This window comes from Salmo trutta, chromosome 13 (assembly GCF_901001165.1).
Source record: "Salmo trutta chromosome 13, fSalTru1.1, whole genome shotgun sequence".
Classification (NCBI taxonomy): domain Eukaryota; kingdom Metazoa; phylum Chordata; class Actinopteri; order Salmoniformes; family Salmonidae; genus Salmo; species Salmo trutta.
The window spans coordinates 73488223-73505969 of NC_042969.1; the positions used below are offsets into that span (position 1 = coordinate 73488223).

The 17747-nt window shown below is 45.4% G+C and overlaps 1 protein-coding gene across 2 annotated transcripts in view; it reads right to left on the reverse strand.

The window, feature by feature from the left end:
- The window catches only part of LOC115206500 (endothelin-converting enzyme-like 1), a 39779-nt gene extending 22799 nt beyond the window's left edge, over positions 1–16980 (reverse strand). The window contains exons 1-6 of one of the 2 annotated variants that reach the window (XM_029773567.1): positions 16796–16980; positions 8948–10104; positions 8740–8808; positions 8403–8513; positions 8240–8332; positions 6379–6503 (exon numbers count right to left, since the gene is read on the reverse strand). In XM_029773567.1, the coding sequence (XP_029629427.1) occupies positions 6379–6503; positions 8240–8332; positions 8403–8513; positions 8740–8808; positions 8948–9808 (1259 nt within the window). In that variant the 5' untranslated portion in view covers positions 9809–10104; positions 16796–16980. Of the gene's footprint in view, positions 1–6378; positions 6504–8239; positions 8333–8402; positions 8514–8739; positions 8809–8947; positions 10109–16795 lie in introns of both variants that reach the window. The other variant, XM_029773566.1, reaches the window with a different exon arrangement.
- Positions 16981–17747: the final 767 nt, after the last annotated feature.

The window sequence follows — 17747 nt, forward strand, 5'->3', positions numbered from 1 at the left end:
CCGACGGCTCCCACCATTAGCTCTGACAAATTGAAAACCCTAGTCATTGGCGACTCCATTACCCGCAGTATTAGACTTAAAACTAATCATCCAGCGATCATACACTGTTTACCAGGGGGCAGGGCTACCGACGTTAAGGCTAATCTAAAGACGGTGCTGGCTAAAGCTAAAACTGGCGAGTGTAGAGAGTATAGAGATATTGTTATCCACGTCGGCACCAACGATGTTAGGATGAAACAGTCAGAGGTCACCAAGCGCAATATAGGTTCAGCGTGTAAATCAGCTAGAAAGATGTGTCGGCATCGAGTAATTGTCTCTGGCCCCCTCCCAGTTAGGGGGAGTGATGAGCTCTACAGCAGAGTCTCACAACTCAATCGCTGGATGAAAACTGTTTTCTGCCCCTCCCAAAAGATAGAATTTGTAGATAACTGGCCCTCTTTCTGGGATTCACCCACAAACAGGACCAAGCCTGGCCTGCTGAGGAGTGACGGACTCCATCCTAGCTGGAGGGGTGCTCTCATCTTATCTACGAACATAGACAGGGCTCTAACTCCTCTAGCTCCACAATGAAATAGGGTGCAGGCCAGGCAACAGGCTGTTAGCCAGCCTGCCAGCTTAGTGGAGTCTGCCACTAGCACAGTTAGCGTAGTCAGCTCAGCTTTCCCCATTGAGACCGTGTCTGTGCCTCGATCTTGGTTGGACAAAATTAAAAATGGCGGTGTTCGCTTCAGTAATCTTACTAGTATAAAGACCTCCTCCATTCCTGCCATTATTGAAAGAGATTGTGATACTTCACATCTCAAAATTGGGTTACTTAATGTTAGATCCCTCACTTCCAAGGCAGTTATAGTCAATGAACTAATCACTGATCATAATCTTGATGTGATTGGCCTGACTGAAACATGGCTTAAGCCTGATGAATTTACTGTGTTAAATGAGGCCTCACCCCCTGGTTACACTAGTGACCAAACCCCCCGTGCATCCGGCAAAGGCGGAGGTGTTGCTAACATTTACGATAGCAAATTTCAATTTACAAAAAAAAAAACAATGACGTTTTCGTCTTTTGAGCTTCTAGTCATGAAATCTATGCAGCCTACTCAATCACTTTTTATAGCTACTGTTTACAGGCCTCCTGGGCCATATGCAGTGTTCCTTACTGAGTTCCCTGAATTCCTATCGGATCTTGTAGTCATAGCAGATAATATTCTAATTTTTGGTGACTTTAACATTCACATGGAAAAGTCCACAGACCCACTCCAAAAGGCTTTCGGAGCCATCATCGACTCAGTGGGTTTTGTCCAACATGTCTCTGGACCTACTCACTGCCACAGTCATACTCTGGACCTAGTTTTGTCCCATGGAATAAATGTTGTGGATCTTAATGTTTTTCCTCATAATCCTGGATTATCGGACCACCATTTTATTGCGTTTACAATTGCAACAAATAATCTGCTCAGACCCCAACCAAGGAAGATTAAAAGTCGTGCTATAAATTCTCAGACAACCCAAAGATTCCTTGATGCCCTTCCAGACTCCCTCTGCCTACCCAAGGACGTCAGAGGACAAGAATCAGTTAACCACCTAACCGAGGAACTCAATTCAACCTTGCGCAATACCCTAGATGCAGTTGCACCCCTAAAAATTAAAAACATCTGTCATAAGAAACTAGCTCCCTGGTATACAGAAAATACACGAGCTCTGAAGCAAGCTTCCAGAAAATTGGAACGGAAATGGCGCCACACTAAACTGGAAGTCTTCCGACTAGCTTGGAAAGACAGTACCGTGCAGTATCGAAGAGCCCTCACTGCTGCACGATCATCCTATTTTTCCAACTTAATTGAGGAAAATAAGAACAATCCGAAATTTCTTTTTGACACTGTCGCAAAGCTAACTAAAAAGCAGCATTCGCAAATGGAGGATGGCTTTCACTTCAGCAGTAATAAATTTATGAACTTTTTTGAGGAAAAGATCATGATCATTAGAAAGCAAATTACGGACTCATCTTTAAATCTGGGTATTCCTCCAGGGCTTCATTGTCCAGAGTCTGCACAACTCTGCCAGGACCCTGGCTCAAGGGAGATACTAAAGTGTTTTAGTACTATATCTCTTGACACAATGATGAAAATAATCATGGCCTCCAAACCCTCAAGCTGCATACTGGACCCTATTCCAACTAAACTACTGAAAGAGCTGCTTCCTGTGCTTGGCCCTCCTATGTTGAACATAATAAACGGCTCTCTATCCACCGGATGTGTACCAAGCTCACTAAAAATGGCAGTAATAAAGCCTCTCTTGAAAAAGCCGAATCTTGACCCAGAAATTATAAAAAACTATCGGCCTATATCGAATCTTCCATTCCTCTCAAAAATTTTTGAAAAAGTTGTTGCGCAGCAACTCACTGCCTTCCTGAAGACAAACAATGTATACGAAACGCTTCAGTCTGGTTTTAGACCCCATCATAGCACTGAGACTGCACTTGTGAAGGTGGTAAATGACCTTTTAATGACGTCAGACCGAGGCTCTGCATCTGTCCTCGTGCTCCTAGATCTTAGTGCCGCTTTTGATACCATCGATCACCACATTCTTTTGGAGAGATTGGAAACCCAAATTGGTCTACATGGACAAGTTCTGGCCTGGTTTAGATCTTATCTGTCGGAAAGATATCAGTTTGTCTCTGTGAATGGTTCGTCCTCTGACAAATCAATTGTAAATTTCGGTGTTCCTCAAGGTTCCGTTCTAGGACCACTATTGTTTTCACTATATATTTTACCTCTTGGGGATGTCATTCGAAAACATAATGTTAAATTTCACTGCTATGCGGACGACACACAGCTGTACATTTCAATGAAACATGGTGAAGCCCCAAAATTGCCCTCGCTAGAAGCCTGTGTTTCAGACATAAGGAAGTGGATGGCTGCAAATTTTCTACTTTTAAACTCGGACAAAACAGAGATGCTTGTCCTAGGTCCCAAGAAACAAAGAGATCTTCTGTTGAATCTGACAATTAATCTGGATGGTTGTACAGTCGTCTCAAATAAAACTGTGAAGGACCTCGGCGTTACTCTGGACCCTGATCTCTCTTTTGAAGAACATATCAAGACTGCTTCAAGGACAGCTTTTTTCCATCTACGTAACATTGCAAAAATCAGAAACTTTCTGTCCAAAAATGACGCAGAAAAATTAATACATGCTTTTGTTACTTCTAGGCTCGACTACTGCAATGCTCTACTTTCCGGCTACCCGGATAAAGCACTAAACAAACTTCAGTTAGTGCTAAATACGGCTGCTAGAATCCTGACTAGAACCAAAAAAATTGATCATATTACTCCAGTGCTAGCTTCCCTACACTGGCTTCCTGTTAAGGCAAGGGCTGATTTCAAGGTTTTACTGCTAACCTACAAAGCATTACATGGGCTTGCTCCTACCTATCTTTCCGATTTGGTCCTGCCGTACATACCTACACGTACGCTACGGTCACAAGACGCAGGCCTCCTAATTGTCCCTAGAATTTCTAAGCAAACGGCTGGAGGTAGGGCTTTCTCCTATAGAGCTCCATTTTTATGGAATGGTCTGCCTACCCATGTGAGAGACGCAGACTCAGTCTCAACCTTTAAGTCTTTACTGAAGACTTATCTCTTCAGTAGGTCCTATGATTAAGTATAGTCTGGCCCAGGAGTGTGAAGGTGAACGGAAAGGCTGGAGCAACGAACCGCCCTTGCTGTCTCTGCCTTGTCGGTTCCCCTCTTCCCACTGGGATTCTCTGCCTCTAACCCTTTTACAGGGGCTGAGTCACTGACTTACTGGTGTTCTTCCATGCCCCCCCCCCCCCCCCTGGGTTGTGCCGTGGCAGACATCTTTGTGGGCTATACTCGGCCTTGTCTTCGGACGGTAAGTTGGTGGTTGTAGATATCCCTCTAGTGGTGTGGGGGCTGTGCTTTGGCAAAGTGGGTGGGGTTATATCCTGCCTGTTTGGCCCTGTCCGGGGGTATCATCGGATGGGGCCACAGTGTCTTCTGATCCCTCCTGTCTCAGCCTCCAGTATTTATGCTGCAGTAGTTTGTGTGTCGGGGGGCTAGGGTCAGTCTGTTACATCTGGAGTATTCTCCTGTCTTATCCAGTGTCCTGTGTGAATGTAAATATGCTCTCTCTAATTCTCTCTTTCTTTCTCTCTTTCTCTCGGAGGACCTGAGCCCTAGGACTACCTGGCATGATGACTCCTTGCTGTCCCCAGTCCACCTGGCCATGCTGCTGCTCCAGTTTCAACTGTTCTGCCTGCGGCTACGGAACCCTGACCTGTTCACCGGACGTGCTTGTTGCACCCTCGACAATTACTATGATTATTATTATTTGACCATGCTGGTCATTTACGAACATTTTAACATCTTGACCATGTTCTGTTATAATATCCACCCGGCACAGCCAGAAGAGGACTGGCCACCCCTCATAGCCTGGTTCCTCTCTAGGTTTCTTCCTAGGTTTTTGGCCTTTCTCAGGAGTTTTTCCTAGGGAGTTTTTCCCAGCCACCGTGCTTCTTTCACATGCATTGCTTGCTGTTTGGGGTTTTAGGCTGGGTTTCTGTACAGCACTTTGAGATTTCAGCTGATGTACGAAGGGCTATATAAATAAATTTGATTTGATTTGATTTGATTTGTATGAAGGATGAGGGAGGGAGGAGGTATGAAGGATGAGGGAGGGAGAGAGGGAGGGGGTATGAAGGATGAGGGAGGGAGGAGGTATGAAGGATGAGGTAGGGAGTATGAATGATGAGGGAGGGGGTATGAAGGATGAGGGAGGGGGTATGAATGATGAGGGAGGGAGGGGGTATGAATGATGAGGGAGAGGGAGTTAGTATGAAGGATGAGGGAGAGAGAGAGGGAGGAGGTATGACAGATGAGGGAGGGGGTATGAAGGATAAGGGAGGGAGGGAGGGAGTTGGTATGAAGGATGAGGGAGGGAGAGAGGGAGGGATGGGGTATGAAGGATGAGAGGGAGGGAGGGAGGGAGGGAGGGAGGGAAGAGAGGGAGGGGAAATTAAGAATGAGGGGGAAGAGAGGGAGTTGGTATGAAGGATGAAGGAGGGGGAGGGGGGTATGAAGGATGAGGGAGGGTGTATGAAGGATGAGGGAGGGGGGGTATGAAGGATGAGAGAGGGAGGGTGGAGGTGTAAAGTATTGAAATATAAAAAAGCTATAGAGACAGACCATCAATTGAAATGTACTGTAATTATATGAACTAAAATGAACTGAGAGACAGTAAGCCACAGACAGACTACTACAGACTGGGAAACAGACAGGTGTGAAGTGTAGTGTAGTGTAGTGTAGTGTAGAGTAGAGCATAACACCAGTCAGTATTGGAGAGCTGTCAGCAGTAGTAACAGGCAACCTGACTCCCACTAGCCCTCACAGCCACCTCTGGAATCTGGCAAGAGCTGCCTTTAACATCACAACAGCACAACACCCCCACATACACACACACTCAAAAACAAATGTATACACACTATGACACTTCAACATGACACAACGTATAGTAACAACCTGAGTAAAACAAATGTATACACACTATGACACTTCAACATGACATAACGTATAGTAACAACCCTAGTAAAACAAATGTATACACACTATGACACTTCAACATGACATAACGTATAGTAACAACCCTAGTAAAACAAATGTATACACACTATGACACTTCAACATGACATAACGTATAGTAACAACCCTAGTAAAACAAATGTATACACACTATGACACTTCAACATGACATAACGTATAGTAACAACCCTAGTAAAACAAATGTATACACACTATGACACTTCAACATGACACAACGTATAGTAAGAACCCTAGTAAAACAAATGTATACACACTATGACACTTCAACATGACATAACGTATAGTAACAACCCTAGTAAAACAAATGTATACACACTATGACACTTCAACATGACATAACGTATAGTAACAACCCTAGTAAAACAAATGTATACACACTATGACACTTCAACATGACATAACGTATAGTAACAACCCTAGTAAAACAAATGTATACACACTATGACACTTCAACATGACATAACGTATAGTAACAACCTGAGTAAAGGCCACACACACTAATTCAGCAACTCCTGCAAAAGTTCTTACAAATGCTCAAAACTCATGTATCTTATGCCATTGATTTTCCATGTAACTCTCTAACCTTTGCATTCTTCCTCTGCCTCTCATCCACCCTTTTCCTCCTCTCCTCCTCCCACCCACCCTCCCACCCTTCCCCTCCTCCCACCCTTCCCTCCTCCCACTCTCCCACCCTTCACCTCCTCCCCTCCTCCCACCCTTCCCTCCTCCCACCCTTCCCCTCCTCCCACCCTCCCTCCCTCACCTTTTGGAGGTGGTCTTGATGATCTCGGAGACTTTCTCCATGTAGTCAGTAGCCAACACCACAATCTCTTCATCCTCAGAGAAGTTATCATGGAAGATTCTGTCCAACAAACGTTTCCAGTGCAGCTGTAGAGACAGGTTACAGGAGAGGAGAGAGCAGAAAGAGGAGAGGACAGGAGAGGAAAGGAGTGGACAGGAGAGGAGAGGAGAGAGCAGAAAGAGAGCAGGAAGGAAAAGAAAGGAGGGGAGAGGAGGAAGAGGAAAGGAGAGGGAGGGAGCAGGAAGAGGAAAGGAGAGGGAGAGAGCAGGAAGAGGAGAGGAGAGGAGAGGAGAGGAGAGGAGAGGAGAGGAGAGGAAAGGGGAGGGAGAGGAGGTTTGAGTTTCAGCAAGATAAGAAAACATGATTGTTGTCACACTGCTCTGATGAAAGGAAGGGGGAGTTCCAACAAGCCTTTATTTTATCAGTAAGGAAAGTGAAAATGCTGCCTCCACAATATCAAAAACATATAGAGGATAACAAGAAGGTAAAGCCCTAGAAACTGCTGCTCACAGTTTAGGTCATCCACAACACAAAGTTCCTCCTTAACTTCTGAGCATACAGCATCCCTGTAATCCCAAATGGTCTCATAATCTCCCACTATTATTAACAGGCAATAGTGGGATAGTAGAAAAGAGTGAGAGAGAGGGAAAGCGGGAAAGGTGGAGAGGGATAAATCAGTATGAACGTAATTTGACCATGTCTGTCTGTCTGAGCGTGGTCTGATGTAGGCTCTCTTAATTTGAGCCAGTTTGCTTCAGCTGGAAAATAATCCTGCAGCAAAAGGAAATGTGAATTATTATGAGGATTATAATGAATGTACATTTTTGTAGCTGTTGACACATTTTTTTTAGGGCAAATCAAGTCAGAAATTTCTAAGTGGAAATTACAAACCTTAGAAGCCTTTTTAAAATCCAAATACACTACAAATTTGCATTTCGTGCTGCGCAATAAAATTCTCAGCAACAAAAGAGTGATCAATTAATATCCTACATCTGTATATCTAATTGTCCATCTTTCTAACCAACAGTTACAGCTACTGTCTATTACTCCTCCCCTGGGTTTTGCTGTCTGTCTCTACATCCATCTGTCTGTCTCTCTGTATGTCATTTTCACTCTCCACTTGCATATTTTTAGTAATCTCTTTCACATTTCTTGTATTCTTTCTTTCTTTCTTTCTTTTTCTCTCATGTTTCTTTCTCTCGTTTTATCAGTGATGCTAGTGAAGCTCACATCATCCATCTCTCTCTCCGTTCATGTCCACTCCCCCCTTCGCTCCCCTCCCCTCCCTTCTTCTCCAATCAGAAGTGATGGAGCAGCTCTGAATTCTCCATCAGTTTCCTGCTGCTCTCCAACGCACCTTATGGCTCTCCCCTCCTGTCTTCACCCCTCTCCTCCCTCTTTCTCTACCCGCCAAGTCCCTCTGTCCCCCAGATTCATTCCATATGCTCCCCCATCGGTTCCCCTCTCTCTCCTTTCCCCCCTCCTCCCTCTATCCTCCTTCTGTAGTCCCCCTGTCGACTACCATTTATCCAGTCCTCTCCCTTTCTCTACCCTCTCTCTCCCTCCCACCTCCCTCGTTCCGTAGCCCCCCGTTGGTCTCCTTCTATCCCTGCAGGGCGGACAGCTTCGCTGAGCCACAGAGGCGTGAGTATGAACGGTTTACAGGGCGTAGAATGGCCCCCCGCCTCACACGCACACACACTCTTCACAATGCTCTGCTGGAGTTCAGCTCTTAATCCATCATACTTCTGCACACACACACACACACACACACACACACACACAATACAGATATAAAGATGTGTGTGTGTGTGGTACTCACACTGGGAGCGATGCGCTGTAGTTGTCTCAGGGTGATGCGGTTGTACATAATGCTGATGTCCTTTCTCTGTTCATCATACTCAGACACAGTGATCTGAAACAGAGGGGAAGAAACATTACAACTGAACACACACACACACACACACACACAGACATACACTTACGCTGGCCAGGCGTGTTTCCAGCTGTAGGATCTCTTTGGACTTCTGAGTGGCATTGTGAGCTCCCAGCATGCTTAGCAGACGCTCCATCAGGGCCTTGTAAGCTGCCAGGATCTGTCCATGACATCATCATTAATGGAGATTGGACAACAACATGACATCATTATTAATGGTCAATGGACAGTAGTGTGACATATGGCGGAGCAGACGGGATAACAAAATAAAACAGCGATGACAGGAACAAACAGGTGGATAGATGGAGAAGAAAGGAATGGGTCGATAAGTGAACAGATGGAGAGATGGAATGGTGGATAGAAAGAGGGAGGGGGTAATCCTTTACCTTCACACTGTCCTCATCCTGCCCCAGGTACAGAGTCCTCTCAGGCAGTGTGAGCCCCTCCTGATCAATCTATAAATACACACACAGTTAAGAGAACACATATGAACACGTGTTAACAACACCGACATGTAAGTAAACAGATGGTATATCAGTCAGATGATGAACAGTAGGTGTTCACAGACAGACACATACATACACACATTCTTACCCTGATAGCGTTGCGTGAGGAGTTCTTATCGTCTACGTTGACAGTGAGAGAGAAGAAGACAGCCGTGCTGTACACCCCCTGGGTCCTATAGAGCAGCTCATCAAAGTCTGGTCTGGCTGGTGCAGTACTGCTCTCCCACCCCGCACCACCAGAGGGCGCTCCAACCAGGTCCCACCCGCCACAGCTGTCAATCACCTCCGTCATGGGCCCCGACCCCAGCTTGTCAATCTCCTGGATGTTCACACAGGAGCGGTAGAACTCTTTCACCTTGCGTTCAGCCGAGTCCACAGTGCGCCGGTGCACGGGCTCCAGCAGGAGGCGTCGTAGCTTCTCCTCGTTGTGCTCTCCGATGGCGGTGATGATGCCGTAGCTCAGCTTGTCCTCTGGGATGCCATGGCGTCGTAGCCAGCCGCCGCAGGCAAAGCTGTAGAAGTCCTGGCAGGGCTGGATGGTGGGGTCGATGTTGGCCTGGACGAAGCGTGCGGCTCGGACTAACGAGCGTTTCTTCTGGCAGTCCTGTCTGCAGTGCGCCTCCTGCTGGAAGTCCAGGGAGATGTATTTGAGTGCCAGCATGCTGCCCAGGATGACACACATCCCCGCAGCGAACACCAGAGCAGAGAGCAGGCAGATCTCCCTGCGGCTCCATCGAGGAAGTCCCTGTCCGCTGTTGATGCCACTCAGGTCCCGACTCCGATCACTAGCCCCGCCCCCTTTGCCTCGGCCCCGCCCAACATTACGGTCCAGGCTCCCGCCCAAGTGCAGGCTCATGCCGTTGCTAAGGGTGCCGCTGCTATAGCGACCACCATACTTGACCTCCTGGAACTCATCGTAGTGGGCCGTGAGGGAGTATGTCTTCTCCATGGCAACGAGGGTTGATTAGCGTTACGTTGTTGAAAAGAGAGACTGATAGAGGGAGTGGTGGAAGGTGGTAGAGAGAGGAGTCTTTCAGATGGCCATGTCCCTCCAGGCCTGATATGAGAGAGGAGGGCGCCCACTAGTGGCCTAAAGGGGTAACGCAGCCCAAATGACCTTGGCTCTCCTTAACACACTGCCTCTTGTATGTCTCCTCTGCTACCCTTACCGTTAGAGAGTTAGGGACAACTGAGGCTATCTCTTGGGTCTTGGTCTCTTTCCTTTCCCACCAGTGGAGCCTCAGCCTGCCTTTCAATAGAAAAGGAGGAGAGAGAATTATTATTTTTTATCTAGGCAAGTCAGTTAAGAACAAGTTCTTATTTACAATGATGGTCTACCCCGGCCAAACCCTAACCTGGACAAGCCTGGGCCAATTGTACGCCGCCCTATGGGACTCCCAATCACAGCCAGTTGTGATACAGAAGATGGAATCCATGATTACAACACAGAGATGACGAAGGGTACTGTCTGTTGAGATGCTCTTTTTTTCTTTCTTTCATTCTGTCATTCTTTCCTAAAGTTATTTTGGATTGATTTCTGACACCCATCAATCAGGGAGATGATGTTGCTCTGTGACTCATGACTTTGGATGGATCGATAGGGAGTAGTGGAGGAGAAGAGAGAGGGAGGGTTAGGAAGATGGAGAGAGAGGATGAGGGGAGGAGAAGAGAGAGGGAAGGACAGGAGAGAGAGAGAGAGGGGAGGGGTAGACAGAGATGGAAATGGTGTGGGGGAGTTATTCAGACAGGCAGGAATGGACATTCTGCAGGACTGGATGTGAGGACACACACACACAATACAAGTCAGTATTCAATGTCCATCCATGTCTGATGATGTGGAAACTGGCCACTAGGGGCAACAGTGAGTGAGCGCGGTTACCTTCAAGGAGGTTTTGGTTTTGTTAAGGTGTTGTGGACAGAGATGGAATGATTCAAGCTCAAATCCAGTGTTAGAAATGTATTTTTGTTTTAAGCCTATCTCAAACCTTAACCATTTGTAGTCAATGCCTAACCTTACATTTCTGAGTTAATGCCTAAACTTCACCTTAAACACTTTGAAATTTGACGTTTGGAATAACTTTGAAATTTGACGTGTAAGAAACATGGATGAACGTCTAATTCTGACATGAGATGGTGAGAGCTGGAGGCACACACACACACACACGGAGCAGGTGATAACTTCACACGCATGTAAAAAAAAAATCTAAATTAACAGAGATCGCTATCCCAGGTTTCAGAAGTTCGATAAGTCTGAGAATGGCTTTTCACTATAGTGGAGTGTGACAAACAGCAATACACACCTATCATCATAACACATACACACACAGACACAAACACAAATGTTTTGCCTCATGAAAGTGAGCAGAGAGATCAAAGATTTGGAAAGTGGGCAGACCGCTCCAGATCCTCAATACATCACATGTGTAGTATGCCAGGGTGTGTGTTGAGGCCCAGTGTGTGTGTTGAGGACCTAGGGTGTGTGTTGAGACCTAGGGTGTGTGTTGAGGCCCAGGGTGTGTGTTGAGACCTAGGGTGTGTGTTGAGGCCCAGGGTGTGTGTTGAGATCCAGGGTGTGTGTTGAGGCCCAGGGTGTGTGTTGAGGCCCAGTGTGTGTGTTGAGACCTAGGGTGTGTGTTGAGGCCCAGGGTGTGTGTTGAGACCTAGGGTGTGTGTTGAGGCCCAGGGTGTGTGTTGAGGTCCAGGTTGTGTGTTGAGGCCCAGTGTGTGTGTTGAGACCTAGGGTGTGTGTTGAGGCCCAGGGTGTGTGTTGAGGCCCAGGGTGTGTGTTGAGGCCCAGGGTGTGTGTTGAGGCCCAGTGTGTGTGTTGAGACCTAGGGTGTGTGTTGAGGCCCAGGGTTTGTGTTGAGATCTAGGGTGTGTGTTGAGTCCCAGGGTGTGTGTTGAGGCCCAGGGTGTGTGTTGAGTCCCAGGGTGTGTGTTGAGACCCAGGGTGTGTGTTGAGGCCCAGGGTGTGTGTTGAGATCTAGGGTGTGTGTTGAGTCCCAGGGTGTGTGTTGAGGCCCAGGGTGTGTGTTGAGTCCCAGGGTGTGTGTTGAGACCCAGGGTGTGTGTTGAGGCCCAGGGTGTGTGTTGAGTCCCAGGGTGTGTGTTGAGACCCAGGGTGTGTGTTGAGTCCCAGGGTGTGTGTTGAGTCCCAGGGTGTGTGTTGAGTCCCAGGGTGTGTGTTGAGTCCCAGGGTGTGTGTTGAGATCTAGGGTGTGTGTTGAGTCCCAGGGTGTGTGTTGAGTCCCAGGGTGTGTGTTGAGTCCCAGGGTGTGTGTTGAGATCTAGGGTGTGTGTTGAGTCCCAGGGTGTGTGTTGAGGCCCAGGGTGTGTGTTGAGGCCCAGGGTGTGTGTTGAGTCCCAGGGTGTGTGTTGAGTCCCAGGGTGTGTGTTGAGACAACAGTGTGTGAGCATCTGGCTCTGTGTTTGTTTGACTGTTACTAGTCTACCAAATCAAACCAGTGAGTTGTATTTCCCTTGCATTTAGACTTGGCAGCCATTGTAATTGTGATTATCTTTCTCTACAATTCATTATTGAAGAGTTTAATTCCAAAACGATGTATCCACCAATTTTTCACATTTGTGTTTTTTCATCAGAAATGATTGCGTATGGGTATCTTCGTGTGTGTGTAAAATATTATTGTTCTCAGATTTTGAATTCATAGATTTTATATGTGTATGAAAATGTATTTTTTTTTTTAGCAAAAAGCTATATATCCATTGTTTAGCTGGAATAGAATGTTAGTATCCTGCATATTTGATTGTGATATGTGGTGATCTCAACTAACAACAGTATCTTCAGATGACTACATTAACTCTAAGCCACTCTGGATAAGAACATTACTAAATGACTAAAATATCAAATGGAAATGTTTTACATACAGATCTCACATTATTTGTTTGAATTATTATTTCTAATTATTTTACAAATATTGATGTTACAAATTTATAATTTGTAAATGTCATTATTAAAAGTGTAGTTATTTGCTACATTTAACTGTGTAAAACCTAGCAGTACTACTTATTTCTCTGAGTGATGCGAATATATAGCTTTTTGCAAAAAAAAACATTATTATGTGTCTCTCTGAAATGAAACCATCAAGTGATAGATTTTAAACAAATACATGTCTGTCATTGAACAAACCCATGCCATGATTAGATATAGAAAAAAAACACACCAATCTCTTTCATAAGTTCTTTAAACAATATAAGCTAATTTAACAACATTTCAGAAAATTGATATATGACGTTTTGGAATGAAACTTTTCAATATGTACTCTATGATGACCTGAGGTCTACTACTATGGTCCAGTACACCAAATATTGGGTTTGAGTGTAAAACATCTAGATAAACCCTGTGCACAGCAGTGGATCTAGGTCCAGTGCTGGTTTTGGCAGGAACAATTAGTATTCATAAACAAGAGTATAAACCGCACACTGAAAGAATAAGAAATATAAGTACACAACAAAGTCATTGTTTTTGAGTGTGAGAAAGAACGACACACAAACAGTCTGCATTATATCAGCGTGTGTGTGTCCGGAATCTGAATTTGAGCATGTCTGTGTATAACTACATCTAACTATAATTGTGGTTTGCATAATCTGTAACAGGATAGGAGGGGAGGAAGAGAGGAGGGGAGGAAGAGAGGAGGGGAGGAAGAGAGGAGGGGAGGAAGATGATGTTTGTGCGGAGGGAGAGACATTGGGGACAGAGACACAATCACATCAATGACCTGCCTCCCACTGATGAGATACCAGACTGCAAATCAACATCGCTATGCACACCTGCTGAACTTTAGCCAGTACAGGAACTATAGAGAGGAGGAAGAGAGCAGGAGAGGAGAGGAGAGGAGAGGAGAGGAGAGGAGAGGAGAGGAGAGGAGAGGAGAGGAGAGGAGAGGAGAGGGGGAGAAAGATTGGTAGAGGCAGAGTTGTTTCTCTGTGTGTGAGGAGAGAACACACTGGGCACAGATGTCAATTCAATGTCTAGTTTTGATTTCAATTTGATTGAGTTGTACACTATTGTAATTTCATTGTTAAATCAACTAAAAATCTCACCATGTCATTGGATTTAGGTTAAAAGTTGCGTGAAAAAATACTAAATGCCCTTACGTTGAATACTTTTTGCAAATCCCATAACATAGATTTTTGGAGTTGAAATGACGTGGAAACAACGTTGATTCAACCAGTTTTTGCGCAGTGGGAATGGGGGAAAGGGGGAAAGGGGGAAGAGAGAAAGTGCAATCAAGGGAGAGATGGAGTGAGGTAGAACATATTTGTTGCTCTCTTTGTGGAAGGGGAAAATAGGAAGAAAAAAGGGTTGACTGTGAATAGAGCCCCACAGTGGAGGTGTCATAATACCCATAAATCCTAGCGGTCAAACAGGGAAATGGTTCCAATTGTTTATCCACTATTCATTTTTCCCGTAGCGGATTTTTAGAAACACTTAAAATAAGGGCTGTGTTTCATGTAGACTTACCCTGGCGTGATATTTTGATAACCATGTAAATCTCTCTTGGACAAGGTGACTTTTATTAATATATTCGGCTCTATTTACTCTCCGATTCAAAAATGCTAATTAGCATCAAAGTAGACATCATGCAAAACTACAAATCCCTGCAAGCTCCTGCATGGCCTCTCTAGTTGACACCTAGGGGGGGGGGGGGGGGGGGTGAAATGAAGGGGGTGGAAAAGAGGGAATGGTGTTTCTTCACAAGATGTCATTATCTATCCTCTCCATCATCCATCACGAGTCACAACTCTCTCCCTCTTTCACACACACACATTACAAACATACTTACTCACACTCCCCAGACACCCACCTTAAGCTGTATCTCTTATCAACATACACACACATTCGTAGGATAGCCTCGAGCATGGAGAGGGACACATACACTTACATCCAATCTGTCCTTAAAACAATTACAGAATCATAACACACACTAACTGAGTCCTCTTGCAGTGGGCAGACATAAACTTGTGTTGCCCACACTGCGTGGCTAATGGATTGGATCTGAGTGGCATCACTATGAGAGGAGAGGCTGATGAATGGTTCTGTACCAGACATGATAGGTCTAATGTCTGAGAGTGATATTAATGCTGCGCTCTGTCCTGCACGGTCCATACACACACATTCTTCTATGCGGATTCTCTCTCTCTCTCTCGGATTCTCTCTCTCGGATTCTCTCTCTCTCTCTCTCTCTCTCTGTATATATATATATATATATATATATATATATATATATATATATATAAATACACTCAGGATGATGCATAGGACCCAACCAGTTGTCAAGCGCTTCTCATATTTAACCAATCAGGAGGAGCACATAGATAGCAGTAGGCCAAAGTCCAGTTCAAACGACTCTAGGCACATACACATAAAACATTATTATACATAAACATTGCACACAAGAAAACCTCTGTTATGCACAAAAGCCCACCACACCCATCTTGGCCAGAGTATGGCCTAGGTCCCTAACCACCCTCCATAAATCCTAGATACGATCAATGGACCGAAGGGCACGACGCCCGAGGGGTCAGGTTCAGATCAATGCTATTATTATCCAATTCATTTCAGCGCACAATAGGTTATCATATAGAATGGGAGCAGGGGAGGGCGCACACGTCTCTGGCTTTCCTGCCGCCTGCCCTGAACGCGCAACCACACGGGCCGGGCTTGGAGACCCGGGTTAGCGCCATACTGTAAAAAGGTTTATTTTCTTCTAATCACATTCAGCGGTACTGGAGTTTCTGAGCAGGCCGGTTCCCACTAACTCTTATCGCCGCCTGCCAGAGCCTGCGCACACAACAGAGTGCCGTGGTGACGGTGTAATGTCGACAGACAGCTATAGTGTGACAGCGTTTTCGAGAACACTGTTGCATAAGGACCAAAGGGAACCTGAAACATAACTACTTCTCACAAGAATGTACACTTTCCGTGTCTCTCTTACACACAGTCACTGGTACTCAAGTGTGACATAACCACACGCGTTCCCGGGGGATCGTTTAACCACTAGATGGACCGCTATTGCACAAATAATTGTGCGTCCCAGACCCACCAGGGTATCCCGGGTCCCTTCCTTTCTCCCCTGTCACGCAGCCACCAGGCGCGGGCTGCTAACTCAATTAACCCGGCTAGGGTGACCCCATCGAGCCCCTACACACACAGCCAATACGCTCGCTACCGCCACTCGATATTATTGGAGTCACTGAAATGGATACGAGGACAAGCGGCGGAGCTACGAGAGTGAGAACAAGTGGGGACTCCCGAGTGGCGCAGCGGTCTAAGCACGGCATCTTAGTGCTAGAGACGTCACTACAGACCCTGTTTCGATTCCAGGCTGTATCACAACTGGCCGTGATTGGGAGTCCCATAGGGTGGCACACAACTGGCCCAGCCTCGTCCGGGTTTGGCCAGTGTAGGCCGTCACAGTAAATAAGAATTCGTTCTTAACTGACTTGTCTAGTTAAAAAAGGTTAAATAAAAAAAGAGGGGCAGATGGTCGGAGAGCTCTCTGTTTCTTTGTACACTGTGGAAAACTCAGGGCGCGTAAAAACGCATGAAATAGCCTCCTAATCTCATTCTGATATCATTTTGTTTTCAGTTGTCAAAGTCAATAATGTACATCTTTATAATTTTTATATTAAACGTTCTCACCATCACTCATATGGGATGTGGTGGTTGCATTGGTCCCACTGGAGAAACCAGCGCACTGCTCCCCGTTTAGCATACATGTGCTTTAGAACGCATTCATCAAACAGAGGATCGTGAAATAACACATTAACATTCTACTGTCTGTCAGTGGCTATGAATGTGATAGAAAACAGTATTAACTTGACGTCCGTGCTGTTGCAAACAGATCTAACTGCTGGGAATTAGACAGACATGCCACGATAGAAATGTACAATGGGTACACACACACACACTTACCGGCACGAATGCAGTGTTCAGAGTCTTTCCATGCGCTTTTGATGCAAGTGTGGTCTGCGATAGTGGTTCAGATCGTGTCCTGTTCATACATGTACATACAGAAGCTGGTCAGAGGGCTAGACGCTGTGAAACATGCCACTCACTGCAAATCCAAAGACCCGAATAGGAGCAGCGCTCATTTGCTCAACAGGACTGTGTGTGAGAGAGAGAGAGAGTGAGAGAGAGTGAGAGAGAGCGTGTGTGACAGACAGGGAGGTAGAGGAGTTGGGAAGGGGAGAGAGAGACTAAGATGGACGATGTAGCCTACCACCACCACCGTAGCGAATAAGCCTGTCGTTCAATGTTACTACTATAATAAGTGAGTAGCCTGTCGTTCAATGGTACTACTATAATAAGTGAGTAGCCTGTCGTTCAATGTTACTACTATAATAAGTGAGTAGACTGTCGTGCAATGTTACTACTATAATAAGTGAGTAGACTGTCGTTCAATGTTACTACTATAATAAGTGAGTAGACTGTCGTGCAATGTTACTACTATAATAAGTGAATAGACTGTCGTGCAATGTTACTACTATAATAAGTGAGTAGACTGTCGTTCAATGTTACTAGTATAATAAGTGAGTAGCCTGTCATGCAATGTTACTAGTATAATAAGTGAGTAGCCTGTCGTTCAATGTTACTAGTATAATAAGTGAGTAGACTGTCGTGCAATGTTACTACTATAATAAGTGAGTAGACTGTCGTGCAATGTTACTACTATAATAAGTGAGTAGCCTGTCGTTCAATGTTACTAGTATAATAAGTGAGTAGCCTGTCGTTCAATGTTGCCAGTTGAATCATCTCATCAAATATGAATAACATAAGCACTAGGCTATAGCCTAAACACAACGAAATAGTCAAAATTACTATCAAAAGTCAGTTGTACAGGTTATTAAACTGCTGAGAAATCTCA